The 21764-nt window shown below is 68.7% G+C and overlaps 5 protein-coding genes across 5 annotated transcripts in view; 2 read left to right on the top strand and 3 right to left on the bottom strand.

The window, feature by feature from the left end:
- Nucleotides 1-347, top strand: part of EMIHUDRAFT_227547 (hypothetical protein) — a gene marked incomplete at both ends in the record, with an annotated part of 1656 nt that extends 1309 nt beyond the window's left edge. The window contains one exon of the mRNA XM_005787621.1: nucleotides 225-347. Coding sequence (XP_005787678.1) covers nucleotides 225-347 — 123 coding nt within the window. The remainder of the gene's footprint in view (nucleotides 1-224) is intronic.
- Nucleotides 348-3766: 3419 nt separating this feature from the next.
- On the bottom strand, nucleotides 3767-4769 carry EMIHUDRAFT_110792 (hypothetical protein; the record flags this gene model as incomplete). Its single annotated transcript, XM_005787620.1, has 2 exons — nucleotides 3767-4248; nucleotides 4286-4769. The coding sequence occupies 2 exons, from the start codon at nucleotides 4767-4769 to the stop codon at nucleotides 3767-3769; spliced, it is 966 nt and encodes a 321-aa protein (XP_005787677.1).
- Nucleotides 4770-5221: 452 nt separating this feature from the next.
- On the top strand, nucleotides 5222-7445 carry EMIHUDRAFT_467412 (hypothetical protein; the record flags this gene model as incomplete). Its single annotated transcript, XM_005787619.1, has 3 exons — nucleotides 5222-6589; nucleotides 6655-6915; nucleotides 6960-7445. 3 exons carry the CDS (start codon nucleotides 5222-5224, stop codon nucleotides 7443-7445), a joined length of 2115 nt encoding a protein of 704 aa, XP_005787676.1.
- Nucleotides 7446-7593: 148 nt separating this feature from the next.
- On the bottom strand, nucleotides 7594-14026 carry EMIHUDRAFT_455343 (hypothetical protein; the record flags this gene model as incomplete). Its single annotated transcript, XM_005787618.1, has 11 exons — nucleotides 7594-7721; nucleotides 7836-8346; nucleotides 10206-10454; nucleotides 11210-11311; nucleotides 11642-11722; nucleotides 11901-12137; nucleotides 12806-12898; nucleotides 12994-13287; nucleotides 13388-13684; nucleotides 13814-13901; nucleotides 13974-14026. The coding sequence occupies 11 exons, from the start codon at nucleotides 14024-14026 to the stop codon at nucleotides 7594-7596; spliced, it is 2133 nt and encodes a 710-aa protein (XP_005787675.1).
- A 586-nt stretch (nucleotides 14027-14612) lies between these two features.
- EMIHUDRAFT_227541 (hypothetical protein) overlaps nucleotides 14613-21764 on the bottom strand; it is a gene marked incomplete at both ends in the record, with an annotated part of 8920 nt that continues 1768 nt past the window's right edge. Inside the window, one exon of the mRNA XM_005787617.1 lies at nucleotides 14613-14803. Within this exon, the coding sequence (XP_005787674.1) occupies nucleotides 14613-14803 (191 nt within the window). The remainder of the gene's footprint in view (nucleotides 14804-21764) is intronic.

The raw sequence follows: 21764 nt of genomic DNA, 5'->3' as shown, positions 1-21764 counted from the left end.
AAACGGGTTTCGCCCTTGGGGGGCCCCGCGCCCCCCCCCTCCCCCCCCCTCCCGCGCCTCCCGCCTCTCGCTCGCGATACGGACTACACCTGTCCTCCCGACGGGGGCCAAGGAGAGACCCACCTCGAGACCTCGAGACCTCCCGCCTGGGGCACACCCCTTGGCCCCCACCCCCTCGGGATGCTCGGTCTGTCTCGGCCTATCTCGGCGACTCTCGGCTGCAGGTGCTCCTGCTCTCGCTGGATGGGCTGCGAGACCTCGAGAGCCGGCTCGGCGGGCCGGCGCCGTTCCCGCGCCGCACGTGGCCGCCGTCGGCGGTGCTGCGCGAGTGGCAAGCCGCGAACTGAAGGGGTGCCGGGCAGAGGGCGTTGCGCACCGCCGATGTTGGGGCAACCGACGTGCCCGCGCACCACACCCAGCCGCGATATAGATATAGATGATTGTGGAACTCCGGTCGTGGTGGTATGTCACGTTGTTCCCGGGCGGCATTATCCATTAACATTTACAAGGTGCGTCCTGAGGGACAGTGTGTACAGAGGCGTGTGTTGTGCCATGTGGCTACACGCTACACACACCGAGCAGCCAGCACGCCAGCCCCAAAAGCAGAGCAGCAGAGCACGCAGCTCAGGTAGGTGATGCAGCGCGAGCACCCACAGCCTCACTCTCTGCAGCGGCCAGCGCCAGCGGTTCCACCTTTCCTGCCGTGACTCGACCCGGAATTCTTTTTCTACCCGTCATGCGGCAGGTCGCTTGCTCTGGCTCGCTGCCACCGTGGTGGGTCACCAAGAACTTCTCAGCGTGCGCCGTCTTCACCGCGCGACGCGCTCGCCACGCCTCACCCGAGCAAAAGAAGCGATCGCGCGCCGCCGCCGCCCGCCTCGCCTTGCGCGCCTGCGCCTGCGCCTGCGCCTCGCCTCGCCTTGCAGCCGCGCACGCGCACGCGCGCGCTCGCGTTGCCCGCGTTCGCTACCGCGAAGCAACCCTCCACGCGAGTTTCGAACCGGGAGCCAAAAGCTCCCGGCTCGAACCGCGAACGGTTCAACCACCGCCGCTGGCGTTCTTGCAAAGGCAGTCAGGGGCAGCGCCTCATATAACGTGAAATTGTGCGAGCGATACTCACCCGACCCACCGTGCCCTCGCGAAAGAGATCGCGCGCCGCGCGCGCTCGCACACGCCGCCCGAGAGCACTCCCACCCCCGTTGCCCTCGCAAGCTCACAGGTTGAGCTGAGGAGAAGCAGCTGGGGGAGGTCAAAGCGGGAGCTGCGGGAGAAGGCGGCACGGCGGCGGCGGCGCGGCGCCCCCCCATCCCCATCCGCCTCCGGGCGAGAGTGTCCCCCCAGCGTCTGCTCTCCAGCAGACGCTCCGGTAATCAGGCCGAGAGTACCAGGCAGGAGAGGGGAGAAGAGCCCAGGGTGGGGAGAGGAGAAGAGCCCAGGGAGAGAAGAGCCCAAGGCGGCCTCCCTCTCCCTCCCCTCCCACCGGGCCTCCCTCTCCCCCTCCTCCCGCCAAGCACCGACAGTCTCGAGGGGCCAGCTGCTGGGGGACCACCTCCGAAGGGGGGGTGGACGTACGCCGGCGGCATGAGGGCTTCAGCCACCCCCCTTTCTTTTCCCCCCCCCCCCCCCCCACCCCCCACCCACCCCACCACCCCCACCACCAGCGCAACCAACACTCCACCCGCATTCAGTTGGCCTGTATGATCCCTGTTGGATCGGACGTCCTGATGTCCGCCGTGCCCGATCACTCCGCCGAGCCCGATTCGACTCACTACGCGTACAAGTCCAACGTGAACCGTGAGTGCGGCAACGGTCCGTACACCATCAACGTCATCGGCCAAGGTGTCGCCATCACAGAGACGCACCCGCTGGGCATGAGCAAGCTCCTCGACCCAATCTTGGAGGATGGCTGCGTATCGACCATCAAAGAGGTCAACTTCTTGTGGGCCAATTCGTACTGGTGTGCTGCGTTACCACCCGGCCCCTCCCGCGCATTCATCAAGGACGGGCTCAAGCACGGTGTTCGCTTCAACCTGATGCACTCGATTTCGCGCGAGGAGCGCCCGGAGGCAGAGTGGCCGCGAACGAACGTGCAGATCCTCGGACAGGCGTTCAACCTGACCAACACCACGAACCAGGATCCCAATGTCAAGTGGTTTGTCGTCGGATCGAGCGGCTACAAGAAGGCGATCTACCCCCAGATCAAGGAATGGGGCTTCAACATCGTGCCGTGCTCGGACTCCGCTGCACGCAAGGGCTACCCCTGGTGCGGCCCAAACTCGCTCTACGAATGGGAGGAGCCGGGCCTCGACAGTCTCGTCGGGCGCCAACGGTCGCCGCTCTGGAAGTACTACGAGGCGATGGAGACAGCCAACTTCCCAAACAAGGAGGACGATTGCCCGACCAAGACCCGCCGCAAGCGCAAGCTCTCGCAGAAGATGCATGGAGAGTTCAAGCAGCTCCGCAAGGCAAGGCCGCGCGACGACTGAGCTCTGGCCAGCCCGCCACACGACAAGCCGTCAAAATGACAACGGGCGCACCGAACTCCCCCTCAAAGCACATGCTTTGTGTGTGTGTGGAGAACTTCTACCTTACCTTACCTGCTCCAGTGGCGACTTCTGCGCGGGGAAAGAGAGGTACCCGGGTAAACGCCATGATGCGTTCCGTTTTTGTGTGTCGACTTGAATCCAGTGTTCAGCGGATTGGGGAGCTTTTATTTTACGCTCTATACACTATAAGCTGAGCCTCGAATCGCAGGTGCGGCGCGAGGTGGCGCGGTACGCGCTAGACGAAGGCCGCCTGAGGAGGCTCGTGGAGGAGCAAGGGGCGAGCTTCAGCGCCACAGTGGCCAGCGTGGTCGTCGACAAGCTTTGCGGCTGCATCGCGGCCGCCAAAGGCATGAGCGGCACGGCACACTACGCACTGCAAGCGACTGCAGAGGTCTCGGCTGAGGAGGCATGCGCCAACCTCAAGACTATCGAGAAAAACTTGAAGAAGCAGGTACACAGGCGGTGGTGGAGCTGAGGTGTGCCAGTAGTCTGCTGTGAGAGGTGTGTCGCGGAGGGTAACTGTAGTGCGCGTCGGGCTGGTGGATTAGGCCAGCCACTTGCAGGTGCACTTGGAGCACCCTCAACTCAACTTGGAGCACTTGGAGTGCAGTCGGCAACCTCACATCTTGGGGCACTTGGAGCACTTGGAGTGCAGTCATCAACCGCACATCCAGGGCCGGGGGGCTAAGAAGCGCACCCAGCGGGCCGGATGATTGGCATCGGGTTGCGGGCAAGAGAGCCCTAGCCCCGGGGGTGCGCGTTCGCAGGGAAAGGGCCTTAAAGTAAACACAGGTCTCCGAGGGTTGGTTCCGTGTACCGGGTTTCCCCTTAACTTCAGAACGCCCCCTCTACTCGGAGCTAGTAGACATGACACTGTACACCACTCACGTACACAGGTCCTCACTCAGCATCCCGTCTCAGGGTTCCTCCGCGCGATTTCCCGGGGCTCCGGTTCTCCCTGATTCGCTCTTTTATTCGCCAGCCGAGCGTCGCCTGACGGCCGCTGTAGCCGTTTCTGATGTCTCTTCTTTGGTCGAGGTCTCGCCTCCGCTTCACCTCCGACTGGCTCGAGCGGGTCACAATGGGAAACCCTCGTTTCCTATGAACTCGGTCCCCCAACGGAAGAGGCCTCGCTCCTATTGGAACACTCCAACATCAGATTTGCCTCGTGCGTCCCTTTTTGAGGCGAAAGCTCTTTTCTTTTGGGTCCTGTGGGCACCCTATCCGCGAGACCTCGAAATAGTTGTGCTGAAGGCGCTGTTTTTGATTGAAAAGGAGGCCAACTCACGTCCCATGAGCAACATGAGATGGCTGTACCACTCGCTGAAAGTCCTCGCGTTCTTCGTGATCGCCGTCACGTCGCCGCCGGCCGCAACGATTGCGAACTTGACCGCGGTACGCAGCTCTCGCACGAGATCGACGGTCATGCCCTCGCGCCGGAACTCGTTGAAGTAGCCGCCCATGGGAAAGGTAGTCTCGCCCGGCACGCCCACCGCCGCCTTGCGCCCGATCGCGTTAAAGAAATGAGCAACGTCCGCTCCCGTCATGAGGGACCGCTTAACCTCATCAAACACGCTCACCCGAGCGCCCGTCTGCACGACGTAGTACGACTCCATCACCCCGAGCATGCATTCCTCCTTTCGCAGGTAAGAAGCCGCCCCCGTGTACTGCTCGAGCTGCTGCGTCTCCCAGTGCATATGATCTGCCAGCATAGGATCTGCCAGCGTACTCCTTCGCACGTTGCCCGCGGCGCGCCGCCTCGCGCCCCTCACTGTCCGCGTCACGCAGCTGCTCCTTCTCGCCATCGCAGTTCCAGCACCTCGTCGCCCGTGCATCGTTCCGCGTCTCGCGCCGGCAGTAGATGCACTGCCAGTGAGTGAGGCGCCGATCCATCCGCCTCGTCTTGTTTGCTCGCGTCGGCCCGACGTCGCCTCTGCGCTCATCTTCTGTGATCGCGCCTTCGCCGGCCTCCCGAACAACGCATGCAGGCAACGGTTGTGTCCCGACACCGAACTCCCTGCCGATCCCGTGGAGCTGCCCCATCGGCTGCAACGGCCCGGTGTACATCACCACGTCGCCGACCGGCGCGGACAGCGGCTGCAGTATTGCCACCGGCGTGATCGTTCCTCGCGAAGTCGTCGACAGCCGAGGTCTCGCGAGCCACTCGTCGGTTCCCTGCGGGAGCCGCTCCTCGATTCGTTGCGTCTCCGCTCGGTCGTCCATCGCCGCCAGCCACCCTCGGGTCGCGTTCGGTCGCCAGCTCTCCAGCTCGTCGTTTGGTCACCGAGGAGAGGGAACGAAAGCACACCTCAAACTGCAGGACGTGCATCCTGGACGCATCCCTCCTTGTCCCACTTATCGAATTTGTGCAGGCGAGAGTACTCGTCCGAATTCCGGCGTTTTTCATAATTCTCACCCTACTATACTACAAGTACTGCCGCCTCCGAGAGCGTCGAATGCCCTGCTGAAGTTTCCCCGGGCGAGGGCGGTGGCATTGGGTCGTGTCGCCTCCCCTCCCAGAGAGGTCGAGTCCGCTCTCCCTGGTCGGCGAATCGTGCCCGCACTCGCGGCCTCTCTATCGTCCCTGGCTCGTCTTGGGCTTTGGATTTTTCGGGGTGGGGCTGGATCGTTGAGTCGCGACGCTCTCGGAGCGGTGGTGCACGCGTATAGCGTGTATGCCGGACAAGGCTAGCACGAGCGCCGCCTCGGCTCCCACCCCTCCAAAGCACTTGCAGAGCACCTCGGTCCTCGACGTGGATGCCGCTCTCGACGCCATCGGCTGCGGCTCCTTCCACTTTTGGACTGTCACCGCCATCAGCCTCTTTGTCGTGGCACAGTCGATCCAGACGAACCTGCTCGCCTTTCTGCCGCCGTGCGCCGGCGCTGCGTTTGGCGTTGACCCCGACGCCGCTGCTTTGATTGCTTCTGCGTCGTTTGGCGCTTCGTGCATCACCACGCCGCTTTTCGGCGCATGCGCCGATGCCTTTGGGCGGCGCACGGCCACGCTGCTCGCCATCTGTATCATGAGTGTCGGTGGGCTCGCGTCGACAGCGGCGCCCACCTTCGGCACCCTCGTCCTGCTGCAGGCGCTCGTGGGCGTCGGCTTGAGCGGCGCCACCTGCCCCTTCGAGTTACTCGCCGAACTCTCTCCGTCGGCGGCGCGCGGCCGCACACTCAACTCGGTCGCGTGGGCGTGGGCCAGTGGTACCCTGCTCACCGTCTTGCTCGCGTGGGTTGTCCTCTCCGTCACCGCCGAGGACGACGAGGCGGACGCAGGCGGAGGCAAGGGTGGACACCCTCTGCCTGTGCCGTGGCGCCGGCTCGTGCTGGTGACGAGCATGCCCGTGGTGCTCGCGGCGTGCGTGCTGCCTTGCGTGACCGAGTCCCCCTCCTGGCTGCTCGCCCATGGCCGCCGCTCAAAGGCGAAACGGGTGCTCCGCCACATGGACAGCGTCAACCGCGGAGGCGCGCTACACCACCTCAAAAAGCTGCTCGCGCCGCGCCACAAGAAGCCGGCTGCCGCCACCGCCGCCGCGCGCCTCTCGGGCTCCGGCTCCGGCTCGAGCGAGGCCAACCTCCACTTGCTCCGCTCCGCCACGGCGCCGCGCCACAGCCCGACCAAAGGTGGCAACGGCGGCGGGCGGGGCGGACCCCGCGCGTACACGCCGTTTGCCGAGCCGTCGGCTTGCACGCCCGCCGACGGCGGCGCCGACGCCGAGAGCGGCGGCGGCGGCAAAGGCAGTGGCGGCGCGGCGGCGGCGGCGGCGGCGGGCGACCTGAGCGAGCCGCTGCTGCCGGTGGAAGAGGGACGGGCCGGGGCCGGCACCAGACCCGCCGCCGTGGCGCCGCGCGTGACGCCGCTGAGCGCCGAGCAGATCGGCACGGAGAGCCGGGCTGCAGGTGGCTCCTCTGCCGACGGGGTGGGCAGCCGGAGCCTGGAGGGCGCGCCGACGCCGGTGGAGTGGACGTCGCAGCGCGTGGTGCCGATTAGCAAGGACACGCGACTCTCGCGCGCCGCAATCAAGACGTTTGTCGGCGAGCAGGTCGCGAGGCCTATGGCTAATTAACAGCTTGATCGACAGCTTTAATCAACAATATTCATTCGCAGGTCAAGAGGCCGCACACCACCGGCGGCGGTGTGCTCACCTCGTCCTCGCTCTGCGGCGTGCGGCGCCAGACGCTCAACCACTGGCTCTGCAACTTGGTCGGCGGGTTCGGTTGGTCGGGCGTCTTTCTGATGAACGCGCTCGCGACGCGCAGCTCCGCCAACGAGTGCAGCTTCGACTACGCGCAGCAGGCGCTGATCTGCTCGATGGAGCTGCCCGGCACGCTGCTCGTGCAGCCGGCCGTCGACAGCTCACGATGCCATGTCATACTTGCGAGGACTCAAGAACAGGCACGCTGCTCGTGCAGATGGCCGTCGACACGCCTCGCGGCCCCCTCGGCTTGCTCGGCGGCCGCCGCGGCGTGCAAGTCGTGAGCATGGCCTTCGCGGGTGTCTCCCTCCTCGCCGGCGCGCCGCTCGCCGCCGGCTCCACCGGCGTGCTCCTTTCGAACATGCTTGCCCGCTCGTGCGTCACCGGCGCGCCCTCGGCGCAGCCGCACCGCTGGCGTGAGCGTGACAGGATTGCGAGGCGTGTGAGCCGCGGTGCCATAGGCGCGAACTCGGCGATGTGCATCGCCGGCCCCGAGCTGTACCCGACGGAGAGCCGCGGGCTCGGCGCGTCCATCGCGCGGCTGTGCTTCCTGCTCGGTTCTGTGCCTGCCGCCAGCTGGGTCTACGCGGACCGGCCGATGGCCGTCATCGCGTCGGGCGTCGCCGTCGCCAATCTGCTTGGCGCAGTGCTCGCGGCCACGCTGCCAGAGACTGCGGGGGTCTTGCTGGCCGGGACAGCGTAGTGTGGGGGGCGCGGGTGGTCAGCGGGCGAGGGTGCAGGCGTGGCGCCACAAAATTTGGCCGAGGTGTGATCATACAAGAGACTTCGGTGTTGTGTTTGTCGGGTGCGTGGACACACATTTTGTAATTCTGGCATTTCACGCCGCCCCCTCAAAGACTGTCCTTTTTGCGCTTCGATCCGTTCGCAAGATATGCCAGCGGAATGACCATTCCGCATTCGCGCTCGAGTGTCGAGACCGTTGCGGGCGCCTTGCGACATCGTGCGAGCGGGGGCTCCACTGTCCACAAAAAGCCGTATGCGCGAACAACGGTCCTCTCACACCGCGACTAGCGTTCAGGCTGCTGGACCGGGCTGGGGAGCGAGGGGCTGCTGCAGCTGGGGAGCGAGGTACATCCTTCCGGTGGTGCCTGTGGCGCTGCCGCATCGAGCGAGCCGACCGCTCGCTCCAAGTAGGCTTGACGCTCATTGGCTGTGTTCAAGCCGTCCCACTCATAGAATGGAACGCTGATCACCCTCCAGCCAGCCGCGGCGAGGAGGCGCCGCTTGAGCTTCGTTGGGCCGTTGGGCGCGCGCACGCCTTGGCTGTCAGGCAGCAGGAAGTGAGACGGGCCGTCCACCTCGATCGCGATGCGTGACGAGGGCAGCGCCAGATCGAGCGAGTAGCCGGTGCGCGGCTCAAGATGCTCTTCCTCGAAGCCGGACCGGACGGCGCTAAGGGCATCCGAGACCGAACGCTGCAAACCAGAGGGGCGAGCTACGTTCATCTGCATGGCCTCGCGAAAAAGCAGGCGCTGGGAGTCCGAGAGGAGATGCTGCTGCTCTTCTGCGCCGCGTTCCAGGAAGAGCCAGAGCTGCCACTGGTGCAGCTGAGAGCGGTCGTTCTCGCTCCACCTCGACGGATTCTGCGCGAGCGAGTCGCTGATAACGCGCGAGCAATCGGCTAGTAGCACCTGGTGGTAGTGGCCCGCCGTCGCATACGCCCACACCATGTTGGCCAGGTTCTGAGCGTTGAAGCCAGCCAGCCCGCTGCGCACCGCCGCCTCCGCCACCGCCGCGTACAGCGCGTCTGCAGCCACACCCGCTGTCGCATACGACCACACCGTGTTGGCCAGGGCCTGCGGTTTGAAGCCAGCCAGCCCGCCGCGCACCGCCGCCTCCGCCACCGCCGCGTACAGTGCGTCTGCAGCCACGCCCGCTGTCGCATACGCCCACACCGTCATGGCCAGGGCCTGCGGGTTGAAGCCAGCCAGCCCGCCGCGCACCGCCGCCTCCGCCACCGCCGCGTACAGCGCATCTGCAGCCACGCCCGCCGTCGCATATGCCCACACCGTCATGGCCAGGTTCTGAGGGTTGAAGCCAGCCAGCCCGCTGCGCACCGCCGCCTCCGCCACCGCCGCGTACAGAGCGTCTGCAGCCACGCCCGCTGTCGCATACGCCCACACCGTCATGGCCAGGTTCTGAGCGTTGAAGCCAGCCAGCCCGCTGCGCACCGCCGCCTCCGCCACCGCTGCGTACAGAGCGTCTGCAGCCACGCCCGCTGTCGCATACGCCCACACCGTGTTGGCCAGGTTCTGAGGGTTGAAGCCAGCCAGCCCGCCGCGCACCGCCGCCTTCGCCACCGCCGCGTACAGAGCGTCTGCAGCCACGCCCGCTGTCGCATACGCCCACACCGTGATGGACAGGGCCTGCGGTTTGAAGCCAGCCAGCCAGCCGCGCACCGCCGCCTCCGCCACCGCCGCGTACAGCGCGTCTGCAGCCACGCCCGCTGTCGCATACGCCCACACCATGTTGGCCAGGTTCTGAGCGTTGAAGCCAGCCAGCCCGCTGCGCACCGCCGCCTCCGCCACCGCCGCGTACAGCGCGTCTGCAGCCACACCCGCTGTCGCATACGACCACACCGTGTTGGCCAGGGCCTGCGGGTTGAAGCCAGCCAGCCCGCTGCGCACCGCCGCCTCCGCCACCGCCGCGTACAGCGCGTCTGCAGCCACGCCCGCTGTCGCATACGCCCACACCGTCATGGCCAGGGCCTGCGGGTTGAAGCCAGCCAGCCCGCTGCGCACCGCCGCCTCCGCCACCGCCGCGTACAGCGCGTCTGCAGCCACGCCCGCCGTCGCATATGCCCACACCGTCATGGCCAGGTTCTGAGGGTTGAGCCAGCCAGCCCGCTGCGCACCGCCGCCTCCGCCACCGCTGCGTACAGAGCGTCTGCAGCCACGCCCGCTGTCGCATACGCCCACACCGTGTTGGCCAGGTTCTGAGGGTTGAAGCCAGCCAGCCCGCCGCGCACCGCCGCCTTCGCCACCGCCGCGTACAGAGCGTCTGCAGCCACGCCCGCTGTCGCATACGCCCACACCGTGATGGACAGGGCCTGCGGTTTGAAGCCAGCCAGCCAGCCGCGCACCGCCGCCTCCGCCACCGCCGCGTACAGCGCGTCTGCAGCCACGCCCGCTGTCGCATACGCCCACACCGTGTTGGACAAGTCCTGCGGGTTGAAGCCAGCCAGCCCGCCGCGCACCGCCGCCTCCGCCACCGCCGCGTACAGTGCGTCTGCAGCCACACCCGCTGTCGCATACGACCACACCGTGTTGGCCAGGGCCTGAGGGTTGAAGCCAGCCAGCCCGCCGCGCACCGCCGCCTCCGCCACCGCCGCGTAGAGCGAGCGCACCACACTCACTGGTAGCCGGCACTTGGCCGCACCGTGAGCGATGTTTGCCAGGTTGCGTGCTTCGCATGACGGTATGAGATCGAGCGTGCGCTTCACCAGCCGCTCCAGCTGCTCCTCGTGCCGCCGCTCGATGCGCTGCTTGCCAAGTTTGTTCCACAGGTTCGCAGCGTGGATGTAATTCAACCTCGTGCTGTTGGCAGCGCAGAGCGAAAGCAGCTCGTCAGCGTTGCTGGCATGCGAGATGTGGCCGTTGAGTAGCTTGGCATTGAGCTGACCACCGGCAGCAGAGCCGCCAGATGAGGGCGGCTCGTTGCGCACTGCCGGATTTGGCCGGCGTGAGGGCGACTGCGGCGGACCGCCTGTCCTCGGCGGCGGTGGCAGGGGCGACGGACCGCCCGGAGGCGGCTGAGGCGCCAACCGTGGCGGCGGCGGCGGGCGCTCGTCGCGCCATCGCGGCTCGTCGCGCCATCGCGGCTCGTCGCGCCGTCTTTGCTCGTCACGCCAGCAAGACTCAGCGCGCCGCCAGCTCTTCTGACCGGGCGACTCGTCGCGAGGCCTCTTGAAGCCGGGCCCGCCGCCTCTGAGCGGGACCAGGCTCAGCGAGACGTTCACCAAAATCACAGGACGTACGCATACGGCTTTTTACTCCGCCCTAAAAAAGAAATCAATGTGCACGTTCCCGCGCATGATTTTTTTTGGCTCTGGCCGGCGAGCGGCGACAGTTTCTTCTTTTCCCTATCGAGGGGGTCTCAAGCTCGGAGGAACGAATTTAACGGAGGAGCCGCACATACCGGACTGGTCACTGCGCCGCGGCGCCCGCGCCGCCCGCGGCACACGGTGTAGGCCGGGGGTCCCCGCGCGCCCCCAGAGAAGCGACTGCCGGACACCCCCCCCCACACACACACACATACACACACACACACAAACACACCACAGCAAAACCCAAGTGTGTGCTGAATGACAGTCGAAAGAGCTCACGTCCTCTCGCTTGACGCCGACCACTCCCACCCCTCGTCCTCCGCCCCCTCCTCCTCCTCCCCCAGCCGCGCGCCCTGCTGCTCGTCCGCCCTCCTCCACAGCGCCATTGCAACGTCGTCCACCTTGCCGTCGCGGTGGTACTCCTCCATCAGCGCAGTCACCGCCGCCAGCCCCGCGTCGCCGCCGCCCGCCTGCATCCGCTCAAACAGCCGCGTCACGTCGACCTCGCGCCCGTGCTCCGCGCCTAGAAGGTTCCTAGAAGGTTCCGAGAAGGTTCCTAGAAGGGTCGCCCTCGTGCCCGTGCTCCGCGCAGACGCGCAGCAGCTCGCGGCACGCCGCGCCGCTCCACCGCACGCCGCGCTCCGAGCCCGCCTCGAAAGGGCGGGTTAGCCGCGATGAGCCGCGATTAGCCGCGATTAGCCGCGATTAGCCGAGATTCGCCGAGATTCGCCGAGATTCGCCGAGATTCGCCGAGATGAAGGCGAGCCCGCCTCGAAGTGGCGGATCGCCGCCTTCATCACCGCCCGGCGGCGGCTGCCGGCGGCGGCGTCCACCGTGGCCGTGTGCGCGAGAACGAGCTGCGCGTGCAGCCGGTCTCCAAACGGGAGGTCGTGCTCGGCGGCGAGTCGGCAGACCTGCGCGGCAGAAGGAGGGCAGCGGCAGAGGCAGAGGCAGAGGCAGAGGTGAGAGAGCAGAGCGAGCGACATGGGCAGTACAAGCAGCCTCGGGGAGGAGGAGCAGGCGGCACGGGCAATGGGAGGAGGGGGGAGGGAGCCAGCAGCGGCGGGTGGCGGGGAGCAGGGTCCGCCACACCCTCCCGCTCAGCTCGGCAGCGCGGCCTCGCACGCACGCGCGAAGCAGCGCGTCGAGTGTGCCGCGGTTCGGTCGCATCGGCGCGCAGCACCAACGCTCATATGCCGCGAGCGCGCCGGCGGCATCCGCCGCCTCGGCGTGCACGGCAATCAGACCGTTGACGGCGCCGATGGTCGGACACACACCGGCGCGCGCGGCGAGCTGGAGCACCTCGTGTGCCTCGGCGGCGCGCGCCGCCTGCGGGGTGCTCTGGTCTGTGAGTCTGTGTGTCTGTGTGTCTCTTGTGTCTCTGTGTCTCTGTGTCTTGCCTCTGTGTCGCTCCAGCGCACACCGCCTCTCCATCGCTAGCGGCCTCTTGGACGAGTCTGCGGTGTCCCAGCCGCCGCCGGGCCGTGTGCCGTACCTCTGTGGTGTCCCAGCCGCCGCCGGTGCGTGTGCTCGCCTCTCGAGCTCCCTCGCCTGCACGGCCCGCCGGCGCGGCCCGGCGCCGCAGGAGCGCACCGCCGCCGCGTGGGCGCGGAGAAGGGCGAGGTAAGGCTCTGGCCTCGCGGGGACGCCTAGAAGGCTCCTAGAAGGCTCCTAGAAGGCCCCTAGAAGGTTCCTAGAAGAGCCTCGAGGACGGCCCGTCCAACCAAGTAGCAAGGGCATGCCTCCTGAGGAGAGGTGTGTGGAAGAGACGTGTCGACAGGCCCACTCTCGGGTCGGTGGCAGCGAGCGGAGGCGGAGGCGTGTCTCATCGTGTCTCATCGCGTCTCGGCGTGTCTCATGGCGCCGTCGCCCTCCGCGGCGAGCAGCGAGAAGAGCTCGATGGCGCGCCTGTACGAGAAGGCTCGTAGAACGTCCCAAGAAGGTTCCTAGAAGAGCGGCGAGAAGAGGCCGATGGCACGCCGTGGCTCGTCGGCGACGATCAGCGCATCGAGCAAAATAGCGACGGCGGTGGCCGCGTCTCGCGCGTCGCCGCTGCCCCGCCGCGGCAGAGCGCGGCCGCGCTCAAACGCCTGGCGTGCCACTCACGGTGTAATCTCCCCAGATCTCCGCGCATCTCCGCGCATCTTCAGCCTCTCCCCTCTCTCGCCTGAATTGCGCCCTCGACCTCGCCGCCCACAGCGTAGGCGTGGGAGAGCGCGTTGTAGACGATCCGGTCGGGCTGCAGGCCGGCGGCGAGGCTCGCCTCGAAGACCGCGCTCGCCTCCGCCGCGTCGCGTGCCGCGGCGCATCCGCTCAGCATGGTCGTCACCACCGACGGCTCCGCCTCGACGGCGAAGCCTCGGCTGCGCGCCTCCTCCGCCACCGCCCTCAGCCGGGCCACGTCACCGGCGCGCGCGTGCGCGCGGAGCAGTGCGTGGTAGGTCCGCCCGTCGGGCCTCAGCCCGCGTGCGAGCGCCGCCTACGGCAAGCCCGGAGGAGGCTAGCCGGCGCGGCGCGGCGGCGGATGGGGCTGCGGGGTGGTCGGCAGCCTCGTGGGCGGCCGCTGCGACGCGCGGCACGCCCGCGGAGCCAATCATGTGCAAGGCGGCGTTCAGGCAGGCGCGGGCCTCCGGGTGTGCGACCCGCTCGCACCCACCACCACCACCGCTGCTGCTGCGGAGGCCCTTTTCGGATCGAAGATCGACACCCGAGGCGGGCTCGGCCGAGGCAGGGAGGGAGGCGAGGACCGCGCCGACGAGCTTGAGCTGTGTCGAGCCGAGGACCATGGCGCGGGACGACTCGCGGAAGAGGGCGGTCAGCCGGCGGAGCAGCGGCTGCAGTGGCTCACCCTCCTCCTCGATGCGGTGCAGCAGCGCCTCCGCAGCCAGCCAAAGGTCGCCACTGAGCTCAGAGGCTGCACGGTCCGCAGCACTATCGGAGGCGACGGAGACAGAAGAGGAGGCGACGGCGGCGGAGGTGTCGGCAGCGCGAGCCGCGTGCTCGACTGGCAGCGAGGCTGCGATGGCGTGCATCTCCGCCAGAAGCATCTCTGCCTTCTCCACAGAGGGCGGGTGCCACTTGTGAATCGCTCCCCTGCGACGCGGCCGCCTGAAGGCCAGGCCGTCGCAGGCAGCGCGGGTGCTGTGGCTGCGGGGCAGGGTCGACAGCGGGGCCGCACAGCCGAATGCGCGAGCGATCCACCGCGATCGCGGCAGCATGCCTTCGCAGGGAAAAAACCTCGTTCACGCTGCTGCGGCCCAACAAACCGACTCCCAAACGCCGGTGGCACAGTCCGAGCTGACCGTTCTTCACCTCAGATACATACATACCCCGGTAGCTCACCAGTCTCACACACAGGCCGATGTCAGGCATTTGGAAGTCCGATAGAATGATGACGTCCACTCGAGAACCCCGCGGAATCCTCACGTGCGACGTGGAGAGCGCACTCCCCTTCCTAGACATACTTTACCTATACGCGGCGGCTCCTCTGCGCCTTGCCTGCAAGCGGCAACCTTTTTTTGAGACAAAAGTACTGTACGGTACTAGGCTCTAGGGTCCCTAGTACGCTAGGACATGCAAGTCACATTTGATATCTGTTCAGAGAGACCCTTGCCGCGTCCCGCCCGCAGTCGCTGTGCGCCTGCGTGCGCTCTTCATCGAGCGAGTCTGCACATCGAACGACCTCGGTTTAGCGCAGCCCATTTGGTACGGCGAAGGGCACGTCCAGCGGGCAGGAGTCTATTTGGGGTTTGATGTTGGTGGAGCGGGGCATTCAGACCCGCGCATCGACCTCTTGGCTCAAGGTTACTCCGGTGGCATGTGGGCTATTGATGCCAATGCGGCCAGGAGCGGTTTTCGCATAGTCTGAGGATGAGACGACCATGTCGACGGGGACCGGATCGGAGAGTTTGGCCCGCCGGCGCCGGTAAAGAAGGTAGCCACCAGGTCCACCGTGTAGACACCAGAGAGGCTAGTCAAATCCATTGAGATCCACTCTTCGCAAGGGTCAGGGCACGAGCCGCCGCTGTCGCCGTTATGCCCTCGGATTGTGCGGCTGGCGGAGCAATCGTAACTATCTGTGGCGGTATTGTGGGCTGCGATGCCCATGAACTGTATCGTCGTCGTCGTCTCTAGCCAGTCACTCAAACTCTCAGAGATGGGCTAAAGAGGATCCGGAGCGCGGTAAGACTCTGGGGCTCTCTCCGAAGGGAGCGTAGCGTACGCGGAGGGAGCTCAGAGTTTCCCCGTTCTCTGGAACCTCTTAGAGCAAGAGGAACTCGCAAGAGACGAATGCGATTCGGTCGGGCGGTAGATGAGGGATGGTGGTGGGTCGCTTTGAGAACTGATAGGTTGGCGCCTGTCTGAGCAGGAGCCGACGCTCGTCGGGAGCTGTGTCATGAGCCTCGTGGCGCTCGGAGGTCCCGCGCACAAAGCGGCGGGCAGCGACGGGCGCGGGGTAAGGGTTCCCGCCCGCTAGGCGCTGCCCTCTGCGCCGAGGCTCGACCCGCTTCTCCTCAGTTCACTAGCACAAACTAAAGTTTGTTTATCATGAACTGTATCGTCGTCGTCGTCTCTAGCCAGTCACTCAAACTCTCAGAGATGGGCTAAAGAGGATCCGGAGCGCGGTAAGACTCTGGGGCTCTCTCCGAAGGGAGCGTAGCGTACGCGGAGGGAGCTCAGAGTTTCCCCAATCACCGGAGCGAGGGAAGGAGCGATCCCGGGGTGAGCGACTCCGAAGCGTAGCGCAGCGCGTGGAGGATCCCCAAATTGAGTGAGTGACGGTCCCATTCGGACTCGTCCTCGGCCGTCGGCGGCGTCGCGGCGATATGGCGTTTCGCCTTCACTCGGGTTGTCCGTCGAGGCCGAGCGGCGGCCGTTATCGCCACTGGCGGCCCGTAGATCGGGAAGGCGGGAGGGGCTCTCCACTGCCGGTCTCACAAGGTGAAGGTTCGTGCTTCTTTCTCATGTCGTGAGGTAGAGGAGCGGCGGGTCTCGCACTGCCGCTCCTCTACCGATACGAGCGCACTCCACAGGCGTCGCAGGCGAGCGAGGAGCTACAGCAGGAAGCCGTGCCGAGAGCGCCGAGCGGGGCTACATGCCCGCGAGGCTCGGCGCTGCCTGCGAGGCAGCGCTAGGGGGAGCGTGGCGGCCGGCGAGGGCGCCCGCTCGACGCCACGCACGACGACGCGCGAGCAGCGTGTCGGCGGGCGAATCGTGAGACGGTGCGAAAGACGGAACGATGGCGATGGCGGCGGCCACGTTGGCACCGGCCCGAGCCATGTCGAAGCGAGCAGCCTGGCTGCCGCCGCCGCAGCCGCGAGGCTGCGTTCGCGTGCCCGGGGCCCGGCGGAGGGGCGTCGAGCCGCCGTGCCGAGGGCACGAGGGCAGCGCCTGCGCGTTGGCTGGCGCTGCCTAATTGACGGTACGAGTCGAGGCGACGGCGGAGGCCGTGCCGAGAGCGCCGAGCGGAGCGGGGCTACGCGCCCGCGAGGCTCGGCGCTGCTTGCGAGGCAGCGCTAGGGGGGAGCGTGGCGGCCGGCGAGGGCGCCCGCTCGACGCCACACACGACGACGCGCGAGCGGCGTGTCGGTGGGCGAATCGTGAGACGGTAGGTGGAAAACGGGACGATGGCGATGGCGGCGGCCACGATGGCGCCGGCCCGAGCCATGTCGAGGCGAGCGGCTTGGCTGCCGCCGCCGCAGCCGCGAGGCTGCGTTCGCGTGCCCGAGGCCCGGCAGGGGCGTCGAGCCGCCGTGCCGAGGGCGCGAAGGCAGCGCCTGCGCGTTGGCTGGCTCTGCCTAACGGACGGTACGAGTCGGGGCGACGGCGGAGGCCGTGCCGAGAGCGCCGAGCGGGGCTACGTGCCCGCGAGGCGCGGCGCTGCCTGCGAGGCAGCGCTAGGGGGGAGCGTGGCGGCCGGCGAGGGCGCCCGCTCGGCGCCACGCACGACGACGCGCGAGCAGCGTGTCGGTGGGCGAATCGTGAGACGGTGCGAAAGACGGAACGATGGCGATGGCGGCGGCCACGTTGGCGCCGGCCCGAGCCATGTCGACACGAGCAGCCTGGCTGCCGCCGCCGCAGCCGCGAGGCTGCGTTCGCGTGCCCGGGGCCCGGCGGAGGGGCGTCGAGCCGCCGTGCCGAGGGCACGAGGGCAGCGCCTGCGCGTTGGCTGGCGCTGCCTAATTGACGGTACGAGTCGAGGCGACGGCGGAGGCCGTGCCGAGAGCGCCGAGCGGAGCGGGGCTACGTGCCCGCGAGGCTCGGCGCTGCTTGCGAGGCAGCGCTAGGGGGGAGCGTGGCGGCCGGCGAGGGCGCCCGCTCGACGCCACACACGACGACGCGCGAGCAGCGTGTCGGTGGGCGAATCGTGAGACGGTAGGTGGAAAACGGGACGATGGCGATGGCGGCGGCCACGATGGCGCCGGCCCGAGCCATGTCGAGGCGAGCAGCTTGGCTGCCGCCGCCGCAGCCGCGAGGCTGCGTTCGCGTGCCCGAGGCCCGGCAGGGGCGTCGAGCCGCCGTGCCGAGGGCGCGAAGGCAGCGCCTGCGCGTTGGCTGGCTCTGCCTAACGGACGGTACGAGTCGCGGCGACGGCGGAGGCCGTGCCGAGAGCGCCGAGCAGGGAGACGTGCCCGCGAGGCTCGGCGCTGCCTGCGAGGCAGCGCTAGGGGGGAGCGTGGCGGCCGGCGAGGGCGCCCGCTCGACGCCACACACGACGACGCGCGAGCAGCGTGTCGGCGGGCGAATCGTGAGACGGCAGGTGGAAAACGGGACGATGGCGGATGGCGGCGGCCACGCTGGTGCCGGCCCGAGCCATGTCGAGGCGAGCAGCTTGGCTGCCGCCGCCGCGGCCGCGAGGCCGCGTTCACGTGCCCGAGGCCCGGCGGAGGGGCGTCGAGCCGCCGTGCCGAGGGCGCGACGGCAGCGCCTGCGCGTTGGCTGGCGCTGCCTAATTGACGCTACGAGTCGAGGCGACGGCGGAGGCCGTGCTGAGAGCGCCGAACGGGGCTACGTGCCCGCGAGGCTCGGCGCTGCCTGCGAGGCAGCGCTACGGGGGAGCATGGCGGCTGGCGAGGGCGCCCGCTCGACGCCACACACGACGACGCGCGAGCAGCGTGTCGGTGGGCGAGTCGTGAGACGGTAGGAGAAAGACGGAACGATGGCGATGGCGGCGGCCACGATGGCGCCGGCCCGAGCCATGTCGAGGCGAGCAGCCTGGCTGCCGCCGCCGCGGCCGCGAGGCTGCGTTCACGTGCCCGAAGCCCGGCGGAGGGGCGTCGAGCCGCCGTGCCGAGGGCGCGAAGGCAGCGCCTGCGCGTTGGCTGGCTCTGCCTAGCTGACGGTACGAGTCGAGGCGACGGCGGAGGCCGTGCCGAGAGCGCCGAGCGGGGCTACGTGCCCGCGAGGCGCGGCGCTGCCTGCGAGGCAGCGCTAGGGGGGAGCGTGGCGGCCGGCGAGGGCGCCCGCTCGACGCCACACACGACGACGCGCGAGCAGCGTGTCGGCGGGCGAATCGTGAGACGGTAGGAGAAAGGCGGGACGATGGCGATGGCGGCGGCCACGATGGCGCTGGCCCGAGCCATGTCGAGGCGAGCAGCTTGGCTGCCGCCGCCGCGGCCGCGAGGCTGCGTTCACGTGCCCGAAGCCCGGCGGAGGGGCGTCGAGCCGCCGTGCCGAGGGCGCGAAGGCAGCGCCTGCGCGTTGGCTGGCTCTGCCTAGCTGACGGTACGAGTCGAGGCGACGGCGGAAGCCGTGCCGAGAGCGCCGAGCGGGGCTACGTGCCCGCGAGGCTCGGCGCTGCCTGCGAGGCAGCGCTAGGGGGGAGCGTGGCGGCCGGCGAGGGCGCCCGCTCGACGCCACACACGACGACGCGCGAGCAGCGTGTCGGCGGGCGAATCGTGAGACGGTAGGAGAAAGGCGGGACGATGGCGATGGCGGCGGCCACGATGGCGCTGGCCCGAGCCATGTCGAGGCGAGCAGCTTGGCTGCCGCCGCCGCAGCCGCGAGGCTGCGTTCACGTGCCCGAGGCCCGGCGGAGGGGCGTCGAGCCGCCGTGCCGAGGGCGCGAAGGCAGCGCCTGCGCGTTGGCTGGCTCTGCCTAGCTGACAGTACGAGTCGAGGCGACGGCGGAAGCCGTGCCGAGAGCGCCGAGCGGGGCTACGTGCCCGCGAGGCTCGGCGCTGCCTGCGAGGCAGCGCTAGGGGGGAGCGTGGCGGCCGGCGAGGGCGCCCGCTCGACGCCACGCACGACGACGCGCGAGCAGCGTGTCGGTGGGCGAGTCGTGAGACGGTGCGAAATACGGAACGGTGGCGATGGCGGCGGCCACGCTGGTGCTGGCCCGAGCCATGTCGAGGCGAGCAGCTTGGCTGCCGCCGCCGCAGCCGCGAGGCCGCGTTCGCGTGCCCGAGGCCCGGCAGGGGCGGCGTCGAGCCGCCGTGCCGAGGGCGCGAGGGCAGCGCCTGCGCGTTGGCTGGCTCTGCCTAACAGACGGTACGAGTCGAGGCGACGGCGGAGGCCGTGCCGAGAGCGCCGAGCGGGGCTACGCGCCCGCGAGGCTCGGCGCTGCCTGCGAGGCAGCGCTAGGGGGGAGCGTGGCGGCCGGCGAGGGCGCCCGCTCGGCGCAACACACGACGACGCGCGAGCAGCGTGTCGGCGGGCGAGTCGTGAGACGGTGCGAAATACGGAACGGTGGCGATGGCGGCGGCCACGCTGGTGCTGGCCCGAGCCATGTCGAGGCGAGCAGCTTGGCTGCCGCCGCCGCAGCCGCGAGGCTGCGCTCGCGTGCCCGAGGCCCGGCAGGGGCGGCGTCGAGCCGCCGTGCCGAGGGCGCGAGGGCAGCGCCTGCGCGTTGGCTGGCTCTGCCTAACAGACGGTACGAGTCGAGGCGACGGCGGAGGCCGTGCTGAGGGCGCCGAGCGGGGCTACGCGCCCGCGAGGCGCGGCGCTGCCTGCGAGGCAGCGCTAGGGGGGAGCGTGGCGGCCGGCGAGGGCGCCCGCTCGACGCCACACACGACGACGCGCGAGCAGCGTGTCGGTGGGCGAATCGTGAGACGGTAGGAGAAAGGCGGGACGATGGCGATGGCGGCGGCCACGTTGGCGCCGGCCCGAGCCATGTCGAGGCGAGCAGCTTGGCTGCCGCCGCCGCAGCCGCGAGGCCGCGTTCACGTGCCCGATGCCCGGCGGAGGGGCGTCGAGCCGCCGTGCCGAGGGCGCGAAGGCAGCGCCTGCGCGTTGGCTGGCGCTGCCTAATTGACGGTACGAGTCGAGGCGACGGCGGAGGCCGTGCCGAGAGCGCCGAGCGGGGCTACGTGCCCGCGAGGCTCGGCGCTGCTTGCGAGGCAGCGCTAGGGGGGAGCGTGGCGGCCGGCGAGGGCGCCCGCTCGACGCCACACACGACGACGCGCGAGCAGCGTGTCGGTGGGCGAATCGTGAGACGGTGCGAAGGCGGAAAGACGGCGATGGCGGCGGCCACGTTGGCGCCGGCCCGAGCCATGTCGAGGCGAGCAGCTTGGCTGCCGCCGCCGCGGCCGCGAGGCTGTGTTCGCGTGCCCGAGGCCCGGCGGAGGGGCGTCGAGCCGTCGTGCCGAGGGCGCGAGGGCAGCGCCTGCGCGTTGGCTGGCCCTGCCTTACTGACGGTACGAGTCGAGGCGACGGCGGAGGCCGTGCCGAGAGCGCCGAGCAGGGAGACGTGCCCGCGAGGCTCGGCGCTGCTTGCGAGGCAGCGCTAGGGGGGGAGCGTGGCGGCCGGCGAGGGCGCCCGCTCGACGCCACACACGACGACGCGCGAGCGGCGTGTCGGTGGGCGAGTCGTGAGACGGTAGGGGAAAGACGGGACGATGGCGATGGCGGCGGCCACGATGGCGCCGGCCCGAGCCATGTCGAAGCGAGCAGCTTGGCTGCCGCCGCCGCAGCCGCGAGGCTGCGTTCGCGTGCCCGAGGCCCGGCGGAGGGGCGTCGAGCCGCCGTGCCGAGGGCGCGAGGGCAGCGCCTGCGCGTTGGCTGGCGCTGCCTAACGGACGGTACGAGTCGCGGCGACGGCGGAGGCCGTGCCGAGAGCGCCGAGCGGGGCTACGTGCCCGCGAGGCTCGGCGCTGCCTGCGAGGCAGCGCTAGGGGGGAGCGTGGCGGCCGGCGAGGGCGCCCGCTCGACGCCACACACGACGACGCGCGAGCAGCGTGTCGGTGGGCGAGTCGTGAGACGGTAGGTGGAAAACGGGACGATGGCGATGGCGGCGGCCACGATGGCGCTGGCCCGAGCCATGTCGAGGCGAGCAGCCTGGCTCGCCTCGGCCGCGCGGGCTCCTGCCCGTGGCGGGGTAGGAGGGAGGAGTGGGTCCCGTGTCGACGGGCCGCTCCTTCGCCACGGATCGTGCCAGCCGTGTGACAGTCGTGGGTATGGACGGAGGGCCAGGCGAGGCGCGCCTCCGAGAGCGGCGCCGTCGAGGCCGTGGAGGAGGCCGTCTTGGCCGGCCGTGGCGGCTCCCGCCGGAGGCGGGAGAGTGGTTCCTGCCGTAGGCGGGGGGAAGGGGGGAGTGGGTCCCGTGCCGACGGGCCGCTTCCCAACCTCGGATCATGTCAGCCGTGTGACAGTCGTGCGTCTGTCAGCCGTGTGACAGAGGGATTCGCCCTCGGCCCCCCTCGGAGGGACCGCCCTCGAGGGCCGCGTTCGCCGCTCGGTCGGGGCGCCGCTGTGTTCGCCTGCCGAAGCGAGGTTGGGCGTGTCGGGCTATCACTCTCCTCTCTTTATTTTTCTTCTCTCCCATGTACTTGCGCTCTCCTCCCCTTTTCCTCTGTCTTCCTCTCCCCCTCACCCTTCTCTCTTTCTTTTTCCTCCTCTCTACTCCTCTTGTTCTCTCATGTTACCTCTCTCCTTCCCGCTTGCTTTTCTCTTCCTCCTCCGGCCGCAGTCTTGTTGTCTTATTTTTCCTCTCGCTTCTTCTGTTCTCTCACTTTTCTC

This window comes from Emiliania huxleyi (assembly GCF_000372725.1).
Source record: "Emiliania huxleyi CCMP1516 chromosome Unknown EMIHUscaffold_140, whole genome shotgun sequence".
Classification (NCBI taxonomy): domain Eukaryota; phylum Haptophyta; order Isochrysidales; family Noelaerhabdaceae; genus Emiliania; species Emiliania huxleyi.
This window is presented reverse-complemented; position numbering and strand designations above follow the sequence as displayed.